The 22,973-nt window shown below is 43.5% G+C and overlaps 1 protein-coding gene across 12 annotated transcripts in view; it reads right to left on the reverse strand.

Moving 5' to 3' along the window:
• The window catches only part of DGKI (diacylglycerol kinase iota), a 424,664-nt gene extending 402,266 nt beyond the window's left edge, over positions 1-22,398 (reverse strand). For all 12 annotated transcript variants that reach the window (XR_011539629.1, XR_011539628.1, XM_070617836.1 and 9 more), the window contains exon 1: positions 21,966-22,398. Coding sequence is in view for 10 of the 12 variants with exons in the window: in XM_070617836.1 (XP_070473937.1) it covers positions 21,966-22,366 (401 nt within the window). In the remaining 2 variants the exon portion in view is untranslated. The remainder of the gene's footprint in view (positions 1-21,965) is intronic.
• Positions 22,399-22,973: the final 575 nt, after the last annotated feature.

The raw sequence follows: 22,973 nt of genomic DNA on the forward strand, positions 1-22,973 counted from the left end.
AGGGCCTCCCCTGGCCAGGAATCAGACTTTCCAGCCTATAGCCGGCCTCCTATGAAAGTATCATGGCAATCTACCCCTCCCCTGGGCCTAGCCCAAGAGGGCAGCCCCTCCCCAGCTGCTACCAATTTGCACCTCATTAGCAACAGCCTCTCCCCAGTGATAGTCCCTCAGAAATCGCAGACTGAGCACCTCGTTGGTGCTAAACGAACTCTGGGTGTTTTGGGAGAATGGCATCTGAGCTGCTAGGAGAATGAAAAGTCTCAGGGCTTCCCAGAAAATCAGGAGCGCACAGGCTACAGACAGAAGACGGAGAAGAACATTCTGTCTGGCAGGAATCAGTGGTTCAAGGTGAGGAGGTGCTGGCAATCAAAGGGATATTCTGAAACTTTAGATGATGGCTGCAAGGCAAATGGTGAGCTGAATGAATGCACCTGGATTGTGGCAGAATGCCAGAGGGAAGTCACAAGAGAGATCTCCTCTACTTGGATGCTTGAAAAATAATGTAAAACTACCCATCCCCTCCTGTGTCACAGAGAGAGACAGATGAAATGCCTATGAAATTCTTAAAAGTCCCTTAGAAGTAAGATGCACTAAAAACATTATTGTCTGTTCAAAAATTCTAGAGAAACACTCTGATTTGTCAAATTTCCTATTGTTCTCACTGAGGAAGAACAGAGTGAGCAACTTCCAGTTCACCAGGGTGAGTTGGACACATACCTTTATCCCAACTCCCTCCAGAAATTCCCACTAAAATGAAAGTAAAGGAAATAAAAGACATAATTTCACAAGAAAAAATAAAAAGGCAAGACGACAGCAAAAAGGATGACAAGAAGATTTCTGGAAGCAGGAGAGTGAATTGAGTAGAGGTCACTGAATGGAGGCAGAGTAGAGAAAGCTGGAAATTAAGTGTATTAAGGGAGCAGAAGCAAACAAGAGGCAGATTCACCCCGGAGAACTCCAGGAAAGCTCTGGAATTGAAGGCATCAGGTATCGCTAAAGGGGAGGGTGGGAGGAGGGGCTGAAGTCTTTAAGGAGACTGCTTAGATCTCCATCGTGAGCAGCCTAGTGGCTGGCTACTCCTGCCATACTCCAGCCAGGAGACGGGAGATTTCACTTCTAACCAGAAAGAACTAGAAACACCAACCACAACTGAGTTTGAGTAGGAGACCCTCTATTGAAAGCAGAGAGATCTACTGAAAGTCTGTAACACCGAATAATAAAAACTCCAGCCCCAGAAAAATAACAGTTAGACGTAAACTTCTTAAAAGGAAAGTGCAGCGTTCTTCTCTGAGGAAACTAAACAGAAAATATTAACATTTAGGGCTTTCCCAATAAAACAAAGCAGGTCCCCAAACAATCGCTCCATAGTGAAGCTTAATGGTCTAACAAGTCACATTCATGCAAACACACACACGCAGAGCTTCCATTCAGCCTTTTGGGGCCTCTCTCTTAAATACAACTGGATCCTCAATATTTCAATAGAGTCTCCAACATGAAAAGAAGATACTAACATAAAAGAAAAAAAATGTTTTTGAATAAATCAGAGCTAATACAGGGTGACTAAAACTTAGGGTCCAAAAATTATCATTAGTATCCTCAGAGAAACAAGAGAAGATATTAAAGCCATGAAACAAGAATAGAGTTCTATAAAAACAAACTCTAGAAAACAAGAACTTTTAGAAATTAAAAGTAGGGTCACAAAAAAACTAAAAACTCAATAAAAGGATGGAAAATAAATGAGGAAATCTCTCTGAAAGCAGATAAAAGGAAAGGAGAACTTCAATAGAAAAACACTCCAGTAGACACAATAGCTATACAATATAAATTCCAGAAAAAATGAATAGATAAAATGAAGAAAAAGAAGATATTCTCCCCTCACCCCCAAAAAATAATACCAGAAAATGTCTTAGAACTCAGTTTTCAGATTGAGGAGATCTAAAAAGTTCTCAACACCATGAATATATGTACTCATGCTAAAGCACAAAGCTTTGAAATTTCTAAACAGTAAATATAAAGAGAAAATTTTTCTTTAAACCCAGAGAGAAGAAAAAAATATAAAGTTACTGAGAATCAGAACAGCACTGGCCTTCTCATTGCAACTTTTGGAAGCAGAACAGCGATAGGAGAATGCCTTCACCATTCAGAGGCAAAATGATTTCCAATCTAGAACTCCATACCCTGAAAAACTCTCAATCGAGTGTGAAGGATAAATAGATACCCTCAGACATGAAAGGACTCAAAATACCTACCTCCTAAGCACCCTTTCCAAGGAAGCTACTGCAGGATGTGTCCCACTTCCTGGGAAACTTTTTCAACTCGGTCATCTAAAAATATGATGAAAGTTCATGGGGAAAAAACCCATCCAGGAATGTGGCATCATTGTTCTTAAAATTGTTGTGTGCTCCAGTGAACGAAGCATAAACCAAAGAAGGAGACATGCAATCTGGAAAATAGGGGATTCAACTGTGGGAAAAAGCAATGAGAAATCAAGAAAATGAGGAAGAACGAAAGCTGTGCTACAATAAGTCCAGAAGGGGCGAGATGATGGAGGGAACCAGGTGGGCTGTCTACATGAAAAATAATGAAACGGATACATTATTTGATATGTTTAAATATAATAGAAGATTTATGGTTCTGCTAAGAAGTTTGTGGAAGAATTGGAAATAAGCCCACATAAAAATAATTTTTAAAATGAGACCAATAATACAAGAAAGGAAATGTCTTCAATAGCACACTGGGTGGTTCAGCTATGCATAAGATTTACAACATCAATAATAAGCTTTTATTAACGATTTAAGTAAAATTGTGATATGAACATATTGAAAAGATGAAAGAAGGGATACGTGCCGGGGGGGATAAAAGAGAATGAAATCCTCACCTTCTTATAGGAAACAGTTGAGAAAAATTACGGAACATCACTTAGTGGAATATTATTTATAAATACAAACGTAGAATCCAGAAGAAACAGCTAATGTATCACAGCAGCTTTGGGGAAAAGGGAGTAGGAGAGAGACACAGAGAAGGGAACTGCTGAGTTTTGTTGTAAGCTCTGTGCTTCTAGTTAACTATGAACTATGTATTAAGCTACGCTTATGTATTGCCACACTTTGATTAAATAAATATTGTATTTAAAAACTAAAGCAAAAGTTGGCTAATCCCCACATATCTGCAATGGCACATCTCCAAAACGATGTGTCCCATTAGCAAACCTATGCTCTAGAGCTGTCATTAAGAAATTTAATTACCCTGAGAAGTTCACAAGGTCCCCACATTATTCCATGGCAGATGACGTACATACGATTCAGCATGGTGATGGCATAGCAATAGCTTGCATTTATAACAGGCTTTACAATTTACAGAGCGCATCCGTTATTCCACTCAGTCTCAAAAACCATGCCGCGCAGTAGGTACCACCAGCCTCATTTTTCAGATGAGGACACCGGGCATCAGAGACAGCAACAACTATCTGAGGGTTAGCAACTGACACACAAAGCAGCAAATCCCATCTACACACATATGCACACACCTACACACACACACACACACACACTCGCTAGTAGGCAGTCATATTTTCTGACACAGATGAACAGTGACACATCACCAGACTGATGTTCTAATTATACTGATGCTGTTGTCAACGTAGGGCAGTGAGGAGTAAACATTTCTGAACGAAGGCTATCAGGAAACAAAAATGCAAGTCGCTTTTTTTCATTTAAAACAAAACTGGCTTCATTGAGTAACATGGAAAGATATATGAAGTTTTGCATCCAGAGTTTAGTATTAATGAATAGAATTATGACATTGCTTGGTAATCTCTACATTCGTAATAACTGGACTTGGTTGAAAAGCAGGTAAAGAGAGTTTTTTAATCTTAATCCTGAAATTAGTTTGCAGGCTGTATCCCATCAGACAGGTCGTGTGAGCCTGTGAGCCTGAGACTGCTCATCACTCCGGCTGGCCTTGAACAAAGATCCTATTCCTTCCTGCCGTTTAACATCCCTTTGATCTCAGAGTTGCTCTCTCTTCTACCCTATTTTTCTCTATTTTCCATTTATATGAGAAAAATGATGATTTTCCAAAATGCAAGACACGAGCCAGCTCTCAGGCATTGCAATGCAATGTACATAATGCAGAGAATAAGTGAGGCATCTTCCTAACCCTTCAGGAACAAGCATGAAAGCCAAGGGACAGAATTGGTCACACTGACTTTCCACCACAATGCTGCACTCCATTTACTGAAGATTGGGTCTGAGAAGAATGCACAGTTGGCAGCTGAAAGCAAATCTTTCCTAGCTGCAAAATTATCTGTATTTCTATTAACTGATCCAGCCAATCTCTGTTCATGTAATAGTGTAAGACAGCAACACAGCTCTCTAACAGTGAAAACAAGCTGCTTGACTACTATTTTTTTTTTAAAGACTGGCACCTGAGCTAAGATCTGTTGCCAATCTTCCTCGTCCTCCTCCTCCCCCTCCCCGTCCTCTTCCTCCCCCTCCTCCTCCTCAAAGCCCCCCAGTACATAGTTGTATATTCTAGTTGTAGGTCCTTCTAGTTGTGGCATGTGGGACGCCACCTCAGCATGGCCTGATGAGTGGTGCTAGGTCTGTGCCCAGGATCTGAACCAGCAAATCCCTGGGCCACTGAAGCAAACCACGTGAAGTTAACCACTCGGCCACAGGGCCAGCCCCCTTGACTACTATTTTCTAATAAATTCAGAAAACATATTTCTCCCATCAATTTGTTCAGCGATTTCTAAGCATTGTAATCTGGAAAAGAACTTCCCACTTCATTTAAAAAATTCCAATGATGTGATATTATGGGAGTTTCTCCAAACAGAGAGAGAAAGTTCCCAGCTCAGAGGCAAGCCATTTCCCCAAATTTTCTGTTCAAAACTTAGGACAAAGTTGCTTTTAACTAAAGCATTACTTAACGACATCAAATCTAACCACTTATTATACTGCTTTATGTAAAAATGAGTTTCATGTTCAGACTCTGAGGACATCACAGTCTTTCCCAAATTCTCGTAAATTTGAGATTCACCCTCCTTCCTCCTTCCTATTGTCCTGGAGGCCTTAGGGGAGAATGACTCTCAGCTACCAAGGCCACTGCAGAGAGAAAAGGGGTCTCCCTTCCCACTTTATGACCCAGGGGAGGGAAGAAAGCTCTGGTCCAATCTGGAATGTTGAGTGGCAAGGCAGGGTGGAGGTGTCGCTTCAGCAGCAATGGCCTCTGCAGTAACAACAGTGGCTCGAGAAGGGGAACTGGTAATAGATCCATGGAGAACAAGGTCTTCCCACACTAGGTACAGGACATCACCTCTCTGCCCCCAAGCCTGAACGGCTTTCTATTAACTACAAAATCTAAATTCTTCTGATGGCATGCAAGGCCTTCTGTAATGAGCATTCCATTTACCTTCCCTGCCTGATCTTCCAGTACACATCTCTAGGAACAAAGCAAAATTATTCCATAACTCACACTGCTGCCGAAATATGTCACCCATTTCCACCCACCATGTCCTATCTCATATGATTCCTACTGCCCGGATTGTTTTCCATACTCTCCCTCCTTATGTCCCATCTCCTCCTGTTGAAATCCTACCAACCCTTCAAATTCAATGCTCCAAGAAAACTTCTCCCAAGTAAAACTAACCTCTCCCCTACTCTTTTGTGTTCCTCCAGCCCAGATATGACCATGTGCATCACTTTATGCCTGCTGTTTACCTTTGTTCAAGCTGTCTTAACAAGTATAGAGTAGATATAACTCCTAATGAAGGCCCTTTATGCATGGATTTCTAGGTAGTGGAACCTTTTCAAAGATCTCCATTCCTTCAAAAAATTCAAATGTTGGATTTCAGGGGCTGTTCAAAAGAGACTGGAAGCAAATGGACTGTGTTCAGAAATTCTGTTTCTATTTTGCCATTTAGAGCTTAGGGCATGTTTCCTCCACTGAATCAATGATATGAACAAATCCACCTAGCTCTTGCCTCTTCCTCCTTCAAGGGACATTCAGCTCTCACCTGCTCCAGAGGATCTTCCACTCTTCAATCAGACGTAGGTGCCCTTCTTCTGGGCTTCCCCACCCTGTGCCCTGAACATCCATCTCTCTTGGTATTTATCACTCTGTATTGTTATAGGTCAATTCCTTGTCTCTCTCCCTCACTAGACCATAAATTCTTGATAATAGAGATTCTTATTTCTCTGTTATTTCTAGCACTTAGCACAGCATTGGCACATAGTAGGCATTCACTACATTTTTCATTTGTTTCCCCGATAAGTTATAAGCAATGTGAAGCAACTTTAAGGTGGAAATCAGACATTCTTCAACTTTGGATTCCTCACCAAGGGCTTGAAATAATGCTTTGCACATATAATGAGTATTCCATAACTATTCCTATAACATAGGTAAGTTTCTATCCAGGAGACTGCTCATGTTATAAAACATAGGTGAGAAAAACCCAATGGATCTCCCAGTGATGCTTTTTTTCTAAGTACTTTTTCCTGATTTTCAATATCAAGACATCCAAGAAAGCACTCAGTCAGTGGGAGAGCCTCAGAGACCATCGAGATTCATGAATTTCATTTCTCATCTTCTGAAGCTCTCTCCTTTTCCATTTCTCATCATCCTCACAAATTATCTCACTGCCTTCAGCAGAAGACGCACATTACTCGGGTTATTTTTAGAACACCCTTGTGTGCAATATTGGCAGTTCAAAGCACCAGAGAGAATCCACACAAACACACAAGGATTCTCTTGGGACTTTTTCTTTGTCCTTGAAGCTCTTTTCATAGCTTCCTAAGGTCCTTTCTCCAGGAACCAGGTGACCACATTAAAGCTTTAAGTCCATGCGTTTATTTCCATGCCTCCCTGGTGAATTTACAATAAATATTTATTGAACGTGATGGGAACTAATGTTAAGAATAGAACAAGGAGCATAATGAGCAATTTATGTGACACAGACACAACCTGAAGCTGCATGTCTATACTCCAGGTTTATACCCTACGTCTTCAACCGTGCCCTTGCCCAAATGTCAGGAATCAGTAGATTCCCAAAGGAGGAGCAGTAATGCTTTTCCCCCACCCTTCACCCTATCCCCAAATGCAACTACCACAAGCTGAGCTAAGTATTTTCAATGGCAAAACAGCCAGTCCACCCAAAAGCTAGAGAACATGTTCCCTCCTGCATATAGTTCTGTATGTCTCGCAACAGAGGGGAAGATGCACTTTACAAAGAAGAAAGAAGACCAACTCCCTGTCTTTACCCTCATGGAAATCATTCACCACTGTAGTGAGGAGAGAGAGAAGACATGACAAGCAGAATGATCAAAAACACCAAGAATGATTTTCCCCTTTTCCCTTTCTACAGTGTTTTCTCCTTCTTAGTTATACCTCTTAAGTATAGCTTCTTAATTAGGGAACTAAACTTCTTAATTCAAGAACTATATCATCCAAGGTGTGATTCAAGGATGACTTGCTAGAGGTGTCTGGAGGTCTGATAAATCAGTACCTTGACACTAATCCCTAAAGCAGCACTGTTCAATAGAATTTTCTGCAGTGATGAAAATGTTCTATATCTGTGCTGTCCAATACGGTGGCTACTAGCCATATGAGGCTATTAACACTCAATGTATGGCGAGTGTGACCGAGGAACTGGATTTTGAATTTAATTTATTAAATTAGTTTTGATGGGTACATGCAGCTAGTGTCTAATGTATTGGACAGCACAGCCCTAGGACCTGAAACAGTAAAATGCTATCCTCTTGACAAAATAAGTAATCTTCTTGGCCACCAAATATATGTTTATCCAAAGTGCAGATGGATTTCTTTATCAGCTCTGTGTCAACTCACTAAAAGAAAGTTCTCCAAAACCGCCCAGACAAATAGCTTACGCCATTTTAGAAGATTTGACCACAGGCGTTTCTCCACCTGCAGTAGGGTCAAGGGGAGGGTGGTGCTAGCATAAGTCTGAAAAATAGAGATAATAGTAAATAGTACTTAAAAAGAGAGCTTGCCCCTTCTCACTTAGGAAAGACAAGAGAAAGGGAGGGAGAAGGGCAGGGAGGGAGGGAGGGAGAGCCGGAGGGAGGGAGGAAGGAGGAATCTTAAACATTCTAGAAGTGTTTGGCATATGAACTAAATACAAAACGTGCCAAATAAACATTTAGCCAAACTGAAATGACAAATCTTAAGTGAAATGGCTGCAACCTAAGCAAAACTTTGGAAATGTCATCAGTAAGTTGTTGAATTGGCAGTCTGGAAATTTGGCTTTTGGGAGGAGTTTTATAGCAATTGGCCTGCACCCATGCTAACCCATATACTCATGGCAAACAGTGGCCACAGAAAGGGAACTAAGTCCCCAGAGGCATACCTACAGTGTGCAGGTTGTGCCCAGGTAGAGACTGAAATCCAGCCTAAGTGCCACCCACCTCATGCTCGATCCTGGCTCTGGGGCTGACAGAGCTCAGGAGTAAGGGAGGATTTGTGTTAATTTGCCCACCCAGTCTTGGGACCTGTTTCTAATTTGAACAAAGACACCATATGTGCTAATGGTGGCCCTGGTTAGACCACATTTTTAGTTTACTGCTCAATTCTTATGAAGAAGGCCATGGACAATTCAGTTTGCTATCAATAGCTAGAAAAGTGAAGCTGATTAAACACTCCCTTAAGATAAGCGAAGAATAAAAGTGAAGATGGTTAGGCTAAAGAAAAGAGGGCTAAAGAGAAATGTGAGTGTTGACTTCAAATATTTGAAGACCTAGCATATAGAAAAAGCAGGAGAGTTATCCTGAATATCCCCCAGAGGTGAAAATGTGATACCAGTAGGTAAAAATAAAGAAGTCAGTTTTGGACTCAACATGGAGGCAGCATGGTATAATGGAAAGAAATGTGGGCTTTGGGTGATTTAGAACGGAGTCTGAATCCTGACTCCATCAATTAACACTTCTTTGACTTGAAGCAAATTATTTCCCTTCTGTGAGATTCAGCGTCCTCATCCATAAAATAGAAATAACTCAGAGAGTCGTTGTGATAATTAAATAAAAGAACAATAAAAAAAAAGGAGGCACTAAGTACCTAAATCATGTTAAGTATTCATTAAATGACAATACTTTCATTTTTCCTATAACAAAAACTTTCTAACAATTAGACCTAACCAATGGTATAACTATCCCCCTAATGTAGCCAAGAACTCCTGGCACTGAAGACATTCACCAATAGAGACCGGTGGACCATTTGCCAATGATATTTTATCAGTTAGTTAGTTAATTTCAGTTACAAACGACAGAAACCAACCATGGTTAACTTGAGCAAAAAGGAATTTCTTGGGAAGTTGGGATAGTTCACAATTCATTAGCAAAGCTGGTGATCCATACTTGGAACAGACAGGAACCAGGGCGGCAGGAACTGTCCTACCAGGGCACTGCTGCTGGATATGAACAAACTGGCATCCTTGCCAACAGTCTTCTAAAGAGTCCAAGTCCAAAAGAGCCCGGGTGTCCAAGCTCAGCTCACACACTTGCCCTAAGGCAGTTTGGGGTGGCTGAGAAGAAGCACCCGCCGCAGCTTCCAAAGACCTCACTAGCTTCTATGGTGGAGAGCTGGGCACCTTGATTTACAATCCCACAAGAGTGCACACGACAGGGTAGAGGTAACTCCCGAAAGCAAAATAGGGTATATTTATACATTTACAGCAGGATATAGCACAGAGTGCTTATAGTGCACTCGTGCTTAAGGGCACTGGCCAGGGAGTTCTCCTGGCATTCAAACCCTGGCTCCATTGCTTGCTAGCTGTAAGGCCCTGAGATGTTACGTCATTACCCTGTGCCTCAGTTTCCTCTTTTGTATAACTGCAGATAGTAATAACCACCCCATAAAGTTGTTGTAAGAATAACTGAAATATGTACAGCACCTAGCACAGTCCCTGGCTAGTAAGCCCTCAATAAATATTATTGTTATTATTATTAATATCACTATGAATAATGCCAAAGGTGCACCACTGAGGACCTCCCAGATATGCTTTTTCTGAGAGACTCTTAGGATCTTGCTCCTCTGTGGTTTCACTCCAGGCCCAAAAGTCAATGATTTTTAGTCCCCTCCTCCCCAACCCTCTTGACTTGATTTCCTTGTGTAGATAATGGGTTCCAAGAACACCAGAGTTGCTTCACCAAAACTGTTGTGAGTAATTGTAAAAAGTGCACAATAAAATATATGAGAAGCACTAATTGCTGGAGAGATGCTCCAAACAACCACACTAATGAATCCAGCACTACGGTGGGAATAACCATTTGCCATTTGTGGATCCATCCGTGTATTATTTCCTCCAAACGCTTCCTTTAGTTCCTGGAAGAGGTACTTTGCCATAAATGGGAGGACAATTTACTGGAAGTCAAAGCCCAGCTTCCACGTATCTCATCTGCTCCCAGAAAGAGGTATTTTCTCTCAAATGGCTTGAGAAGGGGGACTGGGGAGCGGTGTTGTGCAGTGCACTCTTAGAAAACAACAAAGTTTGCTCTCTTAACAATTCCCATGAAGCAGTTCTCTGAAGAAAATATATTTGCCTAGATCTGCAAAAGTTTCACAACAGTTTTGCAAGTTATAGCAGAGACGGCAGAAATGCCTTGAAAGGCAGGGCCACGGGCTTCCACACATGGATCATGTAGCCTTCAGAGTTAATGGCAGCGCAGACAGAAAAATGTACCACCAGACAGCTTTGTAATTTGACATCTCCCCTTTTACACACATACTTATAGACATTAAATACACGTCTTCCTCTATACTCACACTCTTTCTCCTGATAAAACGGAACTCCATGACTTATGCTAGCCTTGTAGGGGATTTTCTTTCTCTTCATTTTCAAGAGCATTCAATTGCCAGAAAACATCTCGATAGAATGAAATCTTGCCCACAATCCAACCCCATGGCTGCAACTAGATTTGGTTCTATGCCATATTACTTCAAAAACTTAGAATTCTAAATTACCCAGAGTATTCCATTGAGATGTTACCAGTTAACATCAAATATGGCCTCAAAAGCGTACCTGTTCGGCAGTCGTATTTTCTGGAAGTACTTCCAAATCCTTAAAGCTGCACGTAGCTTGTGCTTGCTGCTCACTCTTAGTCGCAGAACCTGGGGGTTTGGTTATTAGGTGGTCACCTATATTGAATTTTCTCCATATATTCAACAAAGGTGTTGAGGTGCCTATTTCTTCTCCTAAAATCAATCAGCCACAGGAGCATATGCTATATGAAGATGAGAAATGCAGTTGCTGTAAAAATGAAATGCTATTCTTGGAACACCTATGTCATTACTTGAACTGAATCTCCTTTACAATGAAATGGCTGCTGCTTAGCAACTAATGCAAAGGAAGAGCCTGACTACTTCTCTTTTTTTTCCCCCAGTAGGAGGAGTATTAAACATAAACCATCACACTGTGCTTTCATGTCTTCACGTACACAGGAAGAGTAATGGGGATGACAATGAAGTCATCCTCCTCATCAATGCAGTATGGATTTCGAATGTCAGCCAGTAATCGATTCCAATTTTGTCCATTATGATCAAGAATTGAGATAAATTCAGATAAATGAAATTAACAAAAGGGAAATGCTGCTAACTATCTTTCCATAGAGAGGTGCATGGAAGCAGTGCCCTGAAGTGGAAAGAACATGGGACTTCACATCCAAAAACCAGCCTGAGCCTGGCAGTGCCCCTTGCTGGCATGTGGCTTTGGGAAAGTCTCTTAGTGGTCATGCCTTCTTCCAGAATTGTACAAGGGCTGTGAAAACAGCACCTGCTCTACCTGCTGCCTAAGATTGTTTTGAGGGTAAAATTAGATCAATTATGTGAAAGCAGTTTATAAATGGTAAAGCCCTAAAAGCACCAAGCACATTTTTACCATAAGTACCTAAATTTAGTCAATATTAACAGTTTAAGAAATCTACCGAAATTTGTCTTTTTTTAAAAATCCCTTAGATTTTGTTATAATTCCTCACTGGCTCATAGAAAGCTTCTGTTTTAATCTTTAAATAGCTTTGACATTTATTTTTGAACTAGAGATATATTTTCCTAAGAAATTCTGAAGGTTTTCTTCAAATGTGAAAGAATGACTCAGGTTTTTGAAATGATCCTTTGGAACTTTCTAGGTGCCTTTAACTGAACACACGAACATACTTACGAATTCTGAAGGACGTTGTTATGGAAAAACTTACATTGCAAGTACTTGCAGCCTGAATAGGCTCTCCAGTTAAAGGTGAAAAACTCAACTCTTCTAAGAATATTTTTAAAAAAATAATAGAATCATGCTTACTATGCCATTCAGCCACATAAAGCGCACATAAATTGGTCCTAATTTCTTCACTGGACCCCAAGCGATTGCGCCATTACCCGCCTCCCTTCAAGTTCCACTCTGATTTCAACAAATCATAAGGTCTTGCACTAGAGATAGAATTTGAAGGGGGGAATACCAGGCTATAATCCCCATAAATCACTTCCTGGCCGCAGGAAACCAGATTTATTCTCCCTCTCAAACAATGGAAAATTCATATAGTTTTAAAAAGAACCACCACGGAGCGCTCCGTCTTGGCCTCCCTACAACTGCCAGTAGCACGCAGCTATTCACAGAGCTGAGTCCACGCTCGCTCGGACAGGAAAGGAATTCCTGTTCTCTCAGCCCATCAACTTCTGTTAAGGCTTTTCTCTGGTCCTGTGGTAGGTCTGGCTGGGCCCCTAAGATGAAAAACATGGGTCTCTCCTCTCAAGGGATTTCGGCCTAATAAACCACTAGATGGTGAAAATACGGCTATTTGCACACAGAAAATGGGAAAGCGTGAAAGAACCAGAGTGAAAGAACCAGAGTGAAAAGCTGCATTAGGGAATATGCAAATGAAGGCAGAGATCTTAACTCTGCCTTTTACCTAGCTATGTGACCTCAGGCAATAAAGACCTCAACATCTTTATCTGTAAAATGGAAATAATATAATCTCTGCTTAATTGAGGGTTAAATGAAATACTATATATACAATGTTTAGCAGCTCTGGGCACAGAGCATTTATCAAAATCAGTAACTTATAATGATTAATCTTTACAAGTAGGTAGGTAAGTAAATTAACACTTGCGGTCCGAATTTGAACCAAGAAAAGCTTTTTTCTTCTCCTGGCTGCACTTCGCAAAAACTCTGGAAGTGTACAGGCTGCCTTTGCTGCCACTGGGAATGGTGTATCAGAGGCCAGTGGCAAGGACATGAAGAGTGGTGTCTGTTGCTTCTTGGCCATTGTAAGAAAAGGCAGGAGGCTGTGGGTGTTCACTCTGCCAGGGAAGATCACGCTCTGTAGCTTCTGGGGTTCAAGGTTGTTCTACTTCCTGTGTTACTTTGGACGCTGAGGACAGTGCTTCCATTGGAGAGAAATAAAAATATGCTTCAGCTTAGTCTCTACATTGAGAGGGGGCCAATTTAAAAGAAAGAAATTGTTTTAAATCAGGCTTTCTTTTCAGAAACCTCCACAGGGAATGCTCTCCGTCTGAGAGAGACTGCCTCAAACCCTGTCACACACATAAGGACAATGATGAGAACACAGTCCTTTCAGTCTGAAGAACGCTCCAGAAGTTTGTCTCAAAGTGATACTTGGAATCCTTTCCAACTGCTTTCACATAAGCTTATATAAAGTTCTTTTTTTATCTTTAAACAAATTGCTTTCAAGTGTTTTTAAAACAAAAACATTTTTCCATAGAGTTTTGACATTTTTCTCGTATACAAAGGAATGACACATTTTAAAAATGTACTTGGACCTTTCAAGGAGTCTATTTTCTGGCTATTTCCTGAAAATCTACGTGATACACAAAAAACACAAACTGCCTTTTCTTTGCCTTTTGAAGAAAAAAAGGATTTACTCCCTCAACACTTAGTCCACTGTCCTGAGCCAACAAGTTTTACTTGTTCAACAAATATTTAATAATCATTTAAAATTTTTAAAAATAAATTTTGTTTGGCCTGGTTGAGATAACTGATAGAATATCCCAGAAGGCTGAGCCTTCTATTTTCTGAAATAATCCAGGACAGGTAACATCTGGAAAGCTGTTTTCTCTGATGCCAGGACACGGCAGCCAGCCATTGTCTGTACATACGAAGCAAATATCATCAAGCCAGGCCAGGAGAGAAATAATCTCTGTCCTAGAGCCCCTGGTGACAACTCTATTTCTAGTACCCCTGACTTTATCTACTTATCTAGTCCTGGCACTGAGAAGCTCTGAGACCTCTGTCACCTAACCCTCCATTTCTGGCTTCCTGCTCGCAAATGACCAGCTGGGAGGGTGGGCCACTGATCCCTGACCCCTCTGCACACTGATGGTGCCAGTCTTCTCTGACCTTGGCCTTCTGCCCGCTCCGATTCCCAGAGCACTCAGGAGCAGCAGAAAGCTGCTCCTTCATATCCTCTGGTAAGAGTGAACTATTTTTTAATAAGCTGTGAAAGGAAGAGTACATATTTTGTACCTTAATGAATGCCAAAATCTTTAAATTAAATTTCTTAAGTGTATCTATTTATTTTCATATTACCTGAATAATGTTATCACTAGCTCGTGACATTTGATTAAGGCTCAATATTTTGAAGAAGAATAAACAAATTTGCTCTTATTTGCTCAAATTTGGACTTAAGAATGGAAGACTCCCCTCTAACAAACACTAACAGCACTTATTTTGTGACAGAGAACATGACAAGTTCTCTGTCCTTCAAACAGTCCTACAAGGGGGTTACTATATCACTACCATTTTATAGGCAGGGAAATTAAGTCACAGAGAGGTTAAGTAACTTACCCAAGGTCATACAGCAGGCAGAGGTAGAGAACTGAACCCAGGCAGTAGGGCTCCAAAGTCAGGGCTCTTAACCACTACTCCATTCTGTCTCTTAGGGGATTGAAGAGCAAGAATAACGAGATTTGACTGCAGTTTAATTATCACAATTTCAAGCTTGGTTATTCCCCCTCCATCCAACAAAAGCCAGACCATTAATATTATAGCTTAAATCAGAACTGGTTCCTTATCAGGGCATTATTTATGAATGTAAAAATCTAAAAGCAAATCTCCCCTTGAGACATAAGGACTACGGAAATAAGAACTACAAAAGTCCCTCAAAAAGCCGTTGCCTTTGAAAAACAGTATTTGTTACGTTTCAAAGGCTCACAGAACCTCAGGGCTAGGAGGAAAGAATGTCCAAATTGATCTGCAAAGACCCTTCTTCCCACCTTTACCTGGCCATGGCCCCTCCCTCAGCCAACACACACACCTGATGACTAGATTTCCTCTAACATAGCCTGAGCAGAGTTCACGCCACCTCTCTTTGAACGCTGTGGATGTCAGGAAACTCACCAGCCATTCTTCAAGTGCTTCCTATGTTATATGAATCAAAAGAAGCTGGCACTTTTTCAAAGACTTTGTTATTAAGAGAGTTAAAAACAAAACAAAGGCTTAAAGTCACTAAGCCAACTAAGGAATTCTTCCTAAAATAACTTTTCCACCAAAGTCAATCAGGTGAGGCGGAAGGAGAGCTTGAGTGAAGTAATACAAAACAGAGGCTGCTGGAGGAACCTCAGGCCGGCTGGACGACGGTCAGGACAGATTCCAGGAACGCGGGCTAGCTATCTTTCTGCATTTCCAAGTTCTAAGCACAGAAGGAAAAGTCAACAGAAAATTCCCTGAGGAGAAAATCAATGATGCCCCTTGGAAAGGGATGAGACAGACAGAAAGAGAGCCGGAGAGCTAATTAGTGCTACTCAGAAGGCAAATTAAGGCCTTTTCTTTGACAAGCTGCAAATAGCTGGTTAAGTGAGAGCTTCTGCCACCCCTCTCCAGCCTCCAACAGCTGGCTAAACGGCTGGTGCAGGTACCCACACAGGAAGCTGCAAACAGAAACACAGTCCTGGGCTGTTGGGCCAAGTGTAAATGAGAAAAAGGCAGGTCTTTCTCTGAGTCGAAAGGAAGTCACAATTGAGATGGACAGGGAATGGATAACGGTAGTAGTTTATTCAAAGAAGGCAATTAAATTCATTCATTCAATAAATATTTATCCAACACCTACTGAGCAAGAAGAACAGGACTTGGAGATTCAAATGATAAGGTGCAATTTCTGTCTTCAAAAGAGCTAACAACTTAGCGGGAAATAATAATAATTAGAGAAGTTAGATCCATGCAAGTCACTGTTCTGAGTCCTTTGCATAAAGTAACTCATTTAATTCTCATAACAAACCTCTAAGGTAGGTCTTACTATTACCCCATCTTAGAGGTGAATACGCTGAGCCCCAAAGGGGTTGCATAACATGCCCAAGATCAGCTAGAAGGTGTCAGGTTCAAATCCTCGTCTAAGTCCCAGAATAGAAAATTACAATTCAGTCAGAACACAGCTGTTTGAAAGTGCCATGTGAGGACAGGGCAGGGCTAAGCATCAATCAGAGAAAGTGGACACATTTGAGCTCAATCCTAAGGAGTTTGCATGGTGAACAAGCCAGAGAAGAATTACAGGAGTATTCTGTGCAAATAGACATCACTTAGCATTTTTCTTTCTTTAATCTCCTGCTTTGCATTGGTTTGTTATGCCTTGCAATAGGCATAACATTCCAACCAGTTCAAACAATTTGAAACTAGTTCATTTTTATAGCTATTTCAAGCAAATTAAATTTCAAAGAAAAAAGAAACGTAATGCTTAGATTTTGTTTCTCTCCTCACCTTCCTTCCTCAGTTATCCACCGTAAAAAAAGCTCTCAGAGGGGGCTGGCCCCATGGCCGAGTGGTTAAGTTCATGCGCTGCGCTGCAGGCGGCCCAGTGTCTCGTCAGTTCGAATCCTGGGCGTGGACATGGCACTGCTCATCAAACCACGCTGAGGCAGCGTCCCACATGCCACAACTAGAAGGACCCACAACTAAGAATATACAACTATGTACCGGGGGGCTTTGGGGAGAAAAAGGAAAAAAATAAAATCTTTAAAAAAAAAGAAAAGCTCTTAGACCACCATTAATTTGCGGTAACAACTATCCTAAAACTACAACTATAGGGTCTCAGAAAAAATAATTAGGATCAGTGTTACCAACACAAACCCACGCAAGAAAGCAAGTGTCACAGCCCAACATGTAGGCAATGGTCCTTCCAGATGCTTCTGGTCTCGGAGAGGGAGTGCCTCTGAACCCACTTCAAGGACACCTCAGGATTGTATAAGGGATGTGTATCCCAGATCCTAGCCCAGAAGGACATGGAAAGTGCAGCCAGCCTGAGCCCTCACTAAGAGTCCTCATTTTCTCAGATTAGAAAGTGAAATATTTCAAAGAGCGAGCCCTAGTCTACTTTAATCTGACCCTACGAGGCAATGCTCTTGCTGCCACAGCAGAAATAAGCACCAGCAAAGCTCCCTTCAACTTCTCCATCCTCTGATTCAGCAGGACCCAGTGCTGTCACCATCCCATGTGAAAACCAAGCCTCTGAAAGGTCAATCAGAGCATATTAAGTACTCTGGACAGTGGTTCAAGCGCAGTCTTGCATGTGTGTGTCCTGATGGCGGAAGTCTACACTTAGCCAAGTCCCAAGTAATTACTGGGGAAGGAAACATTAAATTAGAACCAAGGTTTTCATCCGATCTTAAAGTCTCTAAATACCTAACCAATATATAAAGCACAGGCAAAGACATTAAACTGATTTACAAAAGAGGATGCTGCATGCTGGTTGTGTATGGGGGAAAAGAACACTTCCCCCATACACAATCAATTCCCAATCAATTTCCCAAGAAAGAACAATGTCCACGCTATCCTGTTTGGCTTTCAACATCCCAATCATCCTTCTTATAATCACATAATCTTGAGCTGCAGGCCAAAACACAAAATGGAAATACTCTGTTCTTATTCCCAACCTATAAAGAATAATAGATCCTTTTTTACCTAGTTGCCTAAGCTAAGAAGTTTAATCCTCCTTGCTGCTGCTTCTGTCTCATACCAACAACTCCCCTTATGGAGGGTCTGGTATTACCATCCTCATTTCTAAGTAGAGAAACTGAAGCACAGGCATCAACATCTCTTAAGTAATGGTAACTGCTCAGGCCTCCTTACAAGCAAAATCACATTTCCTCATTGAGTCTGTGCTGCTCGAGGAGGTACAGACAGGCCAGCTCTTCGCTGGATCTAGGTTCACCTACACAACACCTGTGTAATCTTAATTAAAAGGCATATAAAACTCTACAAGGACTATCTTCAGAGACATGGCAGGTGTCATGTAGGTGGTTTTGTTCTCAGAAGCAAAACCAATCTATTTCCTGATGATCATGAATTTATATTCATTTTCATTTCTGAAACAGTAGAGGAGTTCCTTAAAATTATATAGCCAAAGGGACATGGTCCAGAGAATAAAGTAGACAAGAGATAATACGCAATGACCTGTGGCATATTATGGAAAAGGTGAAAGAGCAGCGTCCACTGCACCCCGACATGCATACACATACACACCCATGGGGAGAGGTCAAGCCAGAAATGAATGTTTAGGAAATCATGGTGCAGTCGAAAGAGAAAGTCACTTAGAGTCACATCTGGGTTTAAACTCTGCCTCCTACCCAAGCTCTAAGCCTCAGATTCATTTTCTGTAAAATAAAAATAACCATAATCACAACATAAGACTGTCATGAAGAGTAAATAAGATAAAATATACCATAACACCTAGGGCAGCGCCTGGCACACAGAAGACAATAAACATCGGCAGCCTTCTCCTTCTCCTCCCCTGTGTGCTTCTAAAAGATTTTTTTCTTTAATTTTACTGACTTAAATGGGAATTCTTATGGCGGTTAAAAAAAAGAAACCCAGTTCCTACACATTATATAGTCACTGGCACATATGTATCTGTTGCAGCACCATAATTTGCAAAGAAAAAGGAAGTAGTAATTTTAAGAGAAAAGTACCAGCTCACTTGCACTGCCTTCTAAACCCTTCAGCTTTACAGTCTCCAGAGACTATTTGCTCTAGGGGAGCCAAATCTAAAATAAAGGAAAAATTCCCATGGGAAAAATGGTTCCCTAAAAAAGGAAGAAAAGATAATGAGGGGAAATCGAGGGGTATATAAAGGAGTTTATTTTACTTAACAAAGTAAAAGTCAAGCAAAATGAATAATCTGCCTCCAGAAATAGTTATTTAAAGGCTTTTTGTAAAGGGCTCTGGTTCCTAAAAAGACAGGAGTCACTGCATATGCCCACCCACTCCTCATTTATTTTTAAACCCTAGCTTATAGGTTCCTTAGCAACAGAAGGAACAGATGAGACCCCCCTACACACACGCACACGCACACCCTAGCCCAAAGCCCCCTTCTTTCCTAACAAGTGTCGTTCTGCAAATATCTGTGTTCTTCAAAAGATATTTTTGACCTACCTGCAAATCTCCTCTTCTCCACCCCAAATGATCCCCCTTACACAGCAGCCATACTTCTCACCCCAGCTGAACCCATCTGCTTAGATTCCATTCTGTGAGGGCTTCCTGACCCCTCTCCATGAGCTCCCACCAGTCGTCATGCTCAGATGCACCCCGCAAGTGAGGCGGTGTGGTCCCCACCGAGAAGCCAACACCCAACTCCAGCCAAAGCTGCTTACAGACCATTGGTTAACCCACCAACAAAATGGTCAGGACCGGCTACATCTGAATCCAGAATGAATGGCTTCCATGGCAAGCGGGTAGGCCATTCACCATAACTCTAAAAACAAACAATCATCATCGAAATGGAGACACTCTCTACGTTACCCAGGACAAACATGTGCCAGATAAAATCACCTACCTTTTCCATCTTTCCTCTAGTTTGGGACTGCCTGGCCTTGTTTGGCTGGGCAAGGCTTATGAGTTCAAAGATCAATTGTTTAGCCTTTGGTAAAAAATAGAGCAGCAATCCTCAGATATTAGTGTGCTTACACATTGCCTGAGGAGTCTGTTAAACATTCCCACCCCCAGAGAGCTTGATTTTGTAAGTCTGAGGTGGCGGGCATTTTTAACCAGACACCTGAGACGATGCAGAATCAGGTGGCTTGCAGAACTGGAGACTGTAAAGCTTTATTTACCAGGAAATGATGTTCACAAAGGAGGACCACCTCTGTGGATTGTCAGGCAGACACAGTATTATTATTCCTCTAGAGAAAAATGCTGTGTCTGGGTCCATGTCTATGTTTGCATGTGTACACACTTACACACACATGTGTGAGCATGCAACCCAGAAAGCCACGGCACCACACAGTACCCATTTCCAGGAGAGAGGCTCAGAGAATGATCTCAACCAAGAGGCTAGCTAAAATGATTTCCCTTGCAAACTCAGGCTCTGTAGCCCTACCCAGTGAGGAGTCTGATGAATACCAATGACACAGGAGCGTTTCTCAGCCCGAGAGGCCAGACCCACAATGTGCTTCACGTAATCAACTCCCTCTCCCACTCGCAGTTCCTAAATTAGGCTGAATGTAGTCCCTGTTCCCCTAAGGGCCAGACAGGCCATCGTACCTAGGAAGTGGAACTGCCTGTGTCCCAGCATCCCTCCCTAGAGCTACTCCACTCTCCACCACCTGTCTATTTTTAGAAACCAAAAATATAAAGAGAAAGATGTATTTGGTCCTGATCTATGTGAGTAACTAAAGGAGCAAGTCAGGTGGGAACTCCCTCAACGCACAGTGAACAAAACACACTCTTTTGAGGGATGCGAGAGCAATAACCTCACCAGGAAGACCATTTCGGAGTCACCAGAAGCCAACACGCAGACACAGAGCACATGCCCTACTGGCTGGGACCTCCAGTCCAGCATCGCCTGCGGGGATCCCAATGATTCATACGCATACCCCCATAAACACAACGCACACTCTCACAAACCCACACACCTCTGTCATCTGCTTTTGCTTACATAACAGCACATGGTGTGACAGGCTTAATACTTTATATGGGTTTCTGGAAAGGACTGCTAACTTAAAGAAGTAGGGTCACAAGAATGCTTCTACTGACCCCTTTTCAAGAAATACTCCGACCCTAGCAAGTGCAAATTTTTGTAATTCTATGCTTGTGTTATCACCACAGCTTTTAAAATTAACAAGCAGTAAGGGTAGTTTCCGAAACTCTCCCACCTGTCCATATTTTTATTCTCCCCTGGGGATGGAGTGGAAGAGGGGGCAGAGAACCTACTGAACATTCATTTCTCCTTTTTGGATCCTGACACAATTGGGGGTAATCTTTTATCATAATTTGGGGGCCATGTAACCCACACTGTGCTTGTCTCACAAATACATCCATCCTCAGGGGCAAGTATGGGCCCCTTTTGCCCTCACCCCTAGCTTGCCAGCGGGCCCCCCCACCCCCGCCCCGGTTGTCCTTCTCGGCACACCCAGGAGAGAGGGAAAGCCCTCCGTAAGTGTAACCCCCGTAACCAGTTGCCTATCTCTAGACATGGATTCACATCTGACTCTTCCTTAGTGGGGAATTTCGATGCAGGTCCAACTTCCGTAAGGATTTCCCTTCCGGATAGCGCTGTTCCTTTCTGCCTCCCGGGTGATCTCAACTACCAAGTTAGTGCCAAAGGCTCATCCAGGGAAACCTGGAAGGTAGGGGGAGTGGCTGAAGATGACATCGGCTTAGGGACAACTTTGAGGACTTCTCTCAAGCAAACCAGCCATCTCTGTGTGTGCCTCCCCCTCCCACACACACGCGCGCGCCTTTTTGTTGCTGCTCTGACCTCAGGGACCCAGTCTTCTCTCCGGTTACAGGAGGAAACCAGGCGCACGTAGCTTCCCTCCAGCCCAGAATGATGGGATGAGAAGAGAACACATATCCCCAGAAAGGGGAGGGAGAAGCAGAGACAGACAGAGAGAGGGAGAGAGAGAAAGAGAGAGGGAGCGCCAGATGCCCCCAACTCCGTGGAAGCGCCTCTCGGCGGGAGAAGTGTGGGTCTCCCGCCCGCGGCGGCGGCACCTGTCTCGGGCTGCCGGGCGCCGGCGCCTACCTGTAAGAGACCTGCTTCCGGAAAGTTAAGTTCCTCAGCTTCTCCTCCAGCGCCTCGTCCTTCTCCTTCGGGCCGGCGGCCGCGGGCTCTTCCAGGGCAGCGGCCCCGGCCGCCGCCGCTGCCCCCGCGCCCCGCGGGTCCGCGCCGCCCTCGGCGCCCAGGCAGCAGCTCCCGGCTCCGCTTCCGCCGCTGCTGCTGCCGCCTGTCGCCCCCTTCTCCTCGCCCGCCGAGGAGCTGGGGTTCATGGCGACCGCTCCTGCGGCCGCGGAGGGAGGCGAGGCGGCGGCGCCGCAGAGGCCGGGCCGGCTGACGGCGCTGGCGGCCGCCGCTGCAGGAGAGCCGGCGGGTCCGCGCGCGACTGGCAGGGGCAGCAAATGGCAGCCCCTTCCCGCAGCATCCATCCGCGGCTGCACCGCACCGGGGCATTGTGGGAAACTCCGTGCCTCCACTCCCCCTCCCCGACCAATCAGAGGCCACCTCCCTCCGACTCGCCTCTCCCTCCCCCTACAAACCCGCGCCCTCCAGCCCCCTGGCCTTTTCCTAAACCGGGAGCGTGAGCCAGAGCTGAACCTGAACTCTGCCCTGAGGCGTCGGGCTGCAGGAGAGGAGGACAAAGGAGAGGGGATAAGGTGCCGCCGGGCTCGGGGCGCTGGGCGCGAACACAGGCGGCAGGAAAGGAGAGCGCCGGAGGGAAACTCAGAGGAAAGCGTGCCGCGCCCTGGATAATACACGAGGAAGCTGCGACCGGGACGGGCGCGCTGCCTTGCCGGCGCAGTCGGTCCGTGAGCGGTAGCGCTCACCTTGGTCCCAGTCCCCTGATGCTGAATGTCCGGGGCAGCAGGCTCTCCACCCCGGTGTCCGGGTGTGCAGAGCTGGAGCCAGGCAGAAGCCGCCCTACGCGGGAGACCTTTGGGGGATGTAGGAGCGTGGTCGGTGCAAACCTGGGAGAGAATTCGTGCGCATTGTATATAAAGGGGGGCGGGAAGGTCAAGTTTAAGATACAGGAGG

The sequence above is a fragment of the Equus przewalskii genome, chromosome 4 (genome assembly GCF_037783145.1).
Source record: "Equus przewalskii isolate Varuska chromosome 4, EquPr2, whole genome shotgun sequence".
In the NCBI taxonomy this organism is placed as follows: Eukaryota; Metazoa; Chordata; class Mammalia; order Perissodactyla; family Equidae; genus Equus; species Equus przewalskii.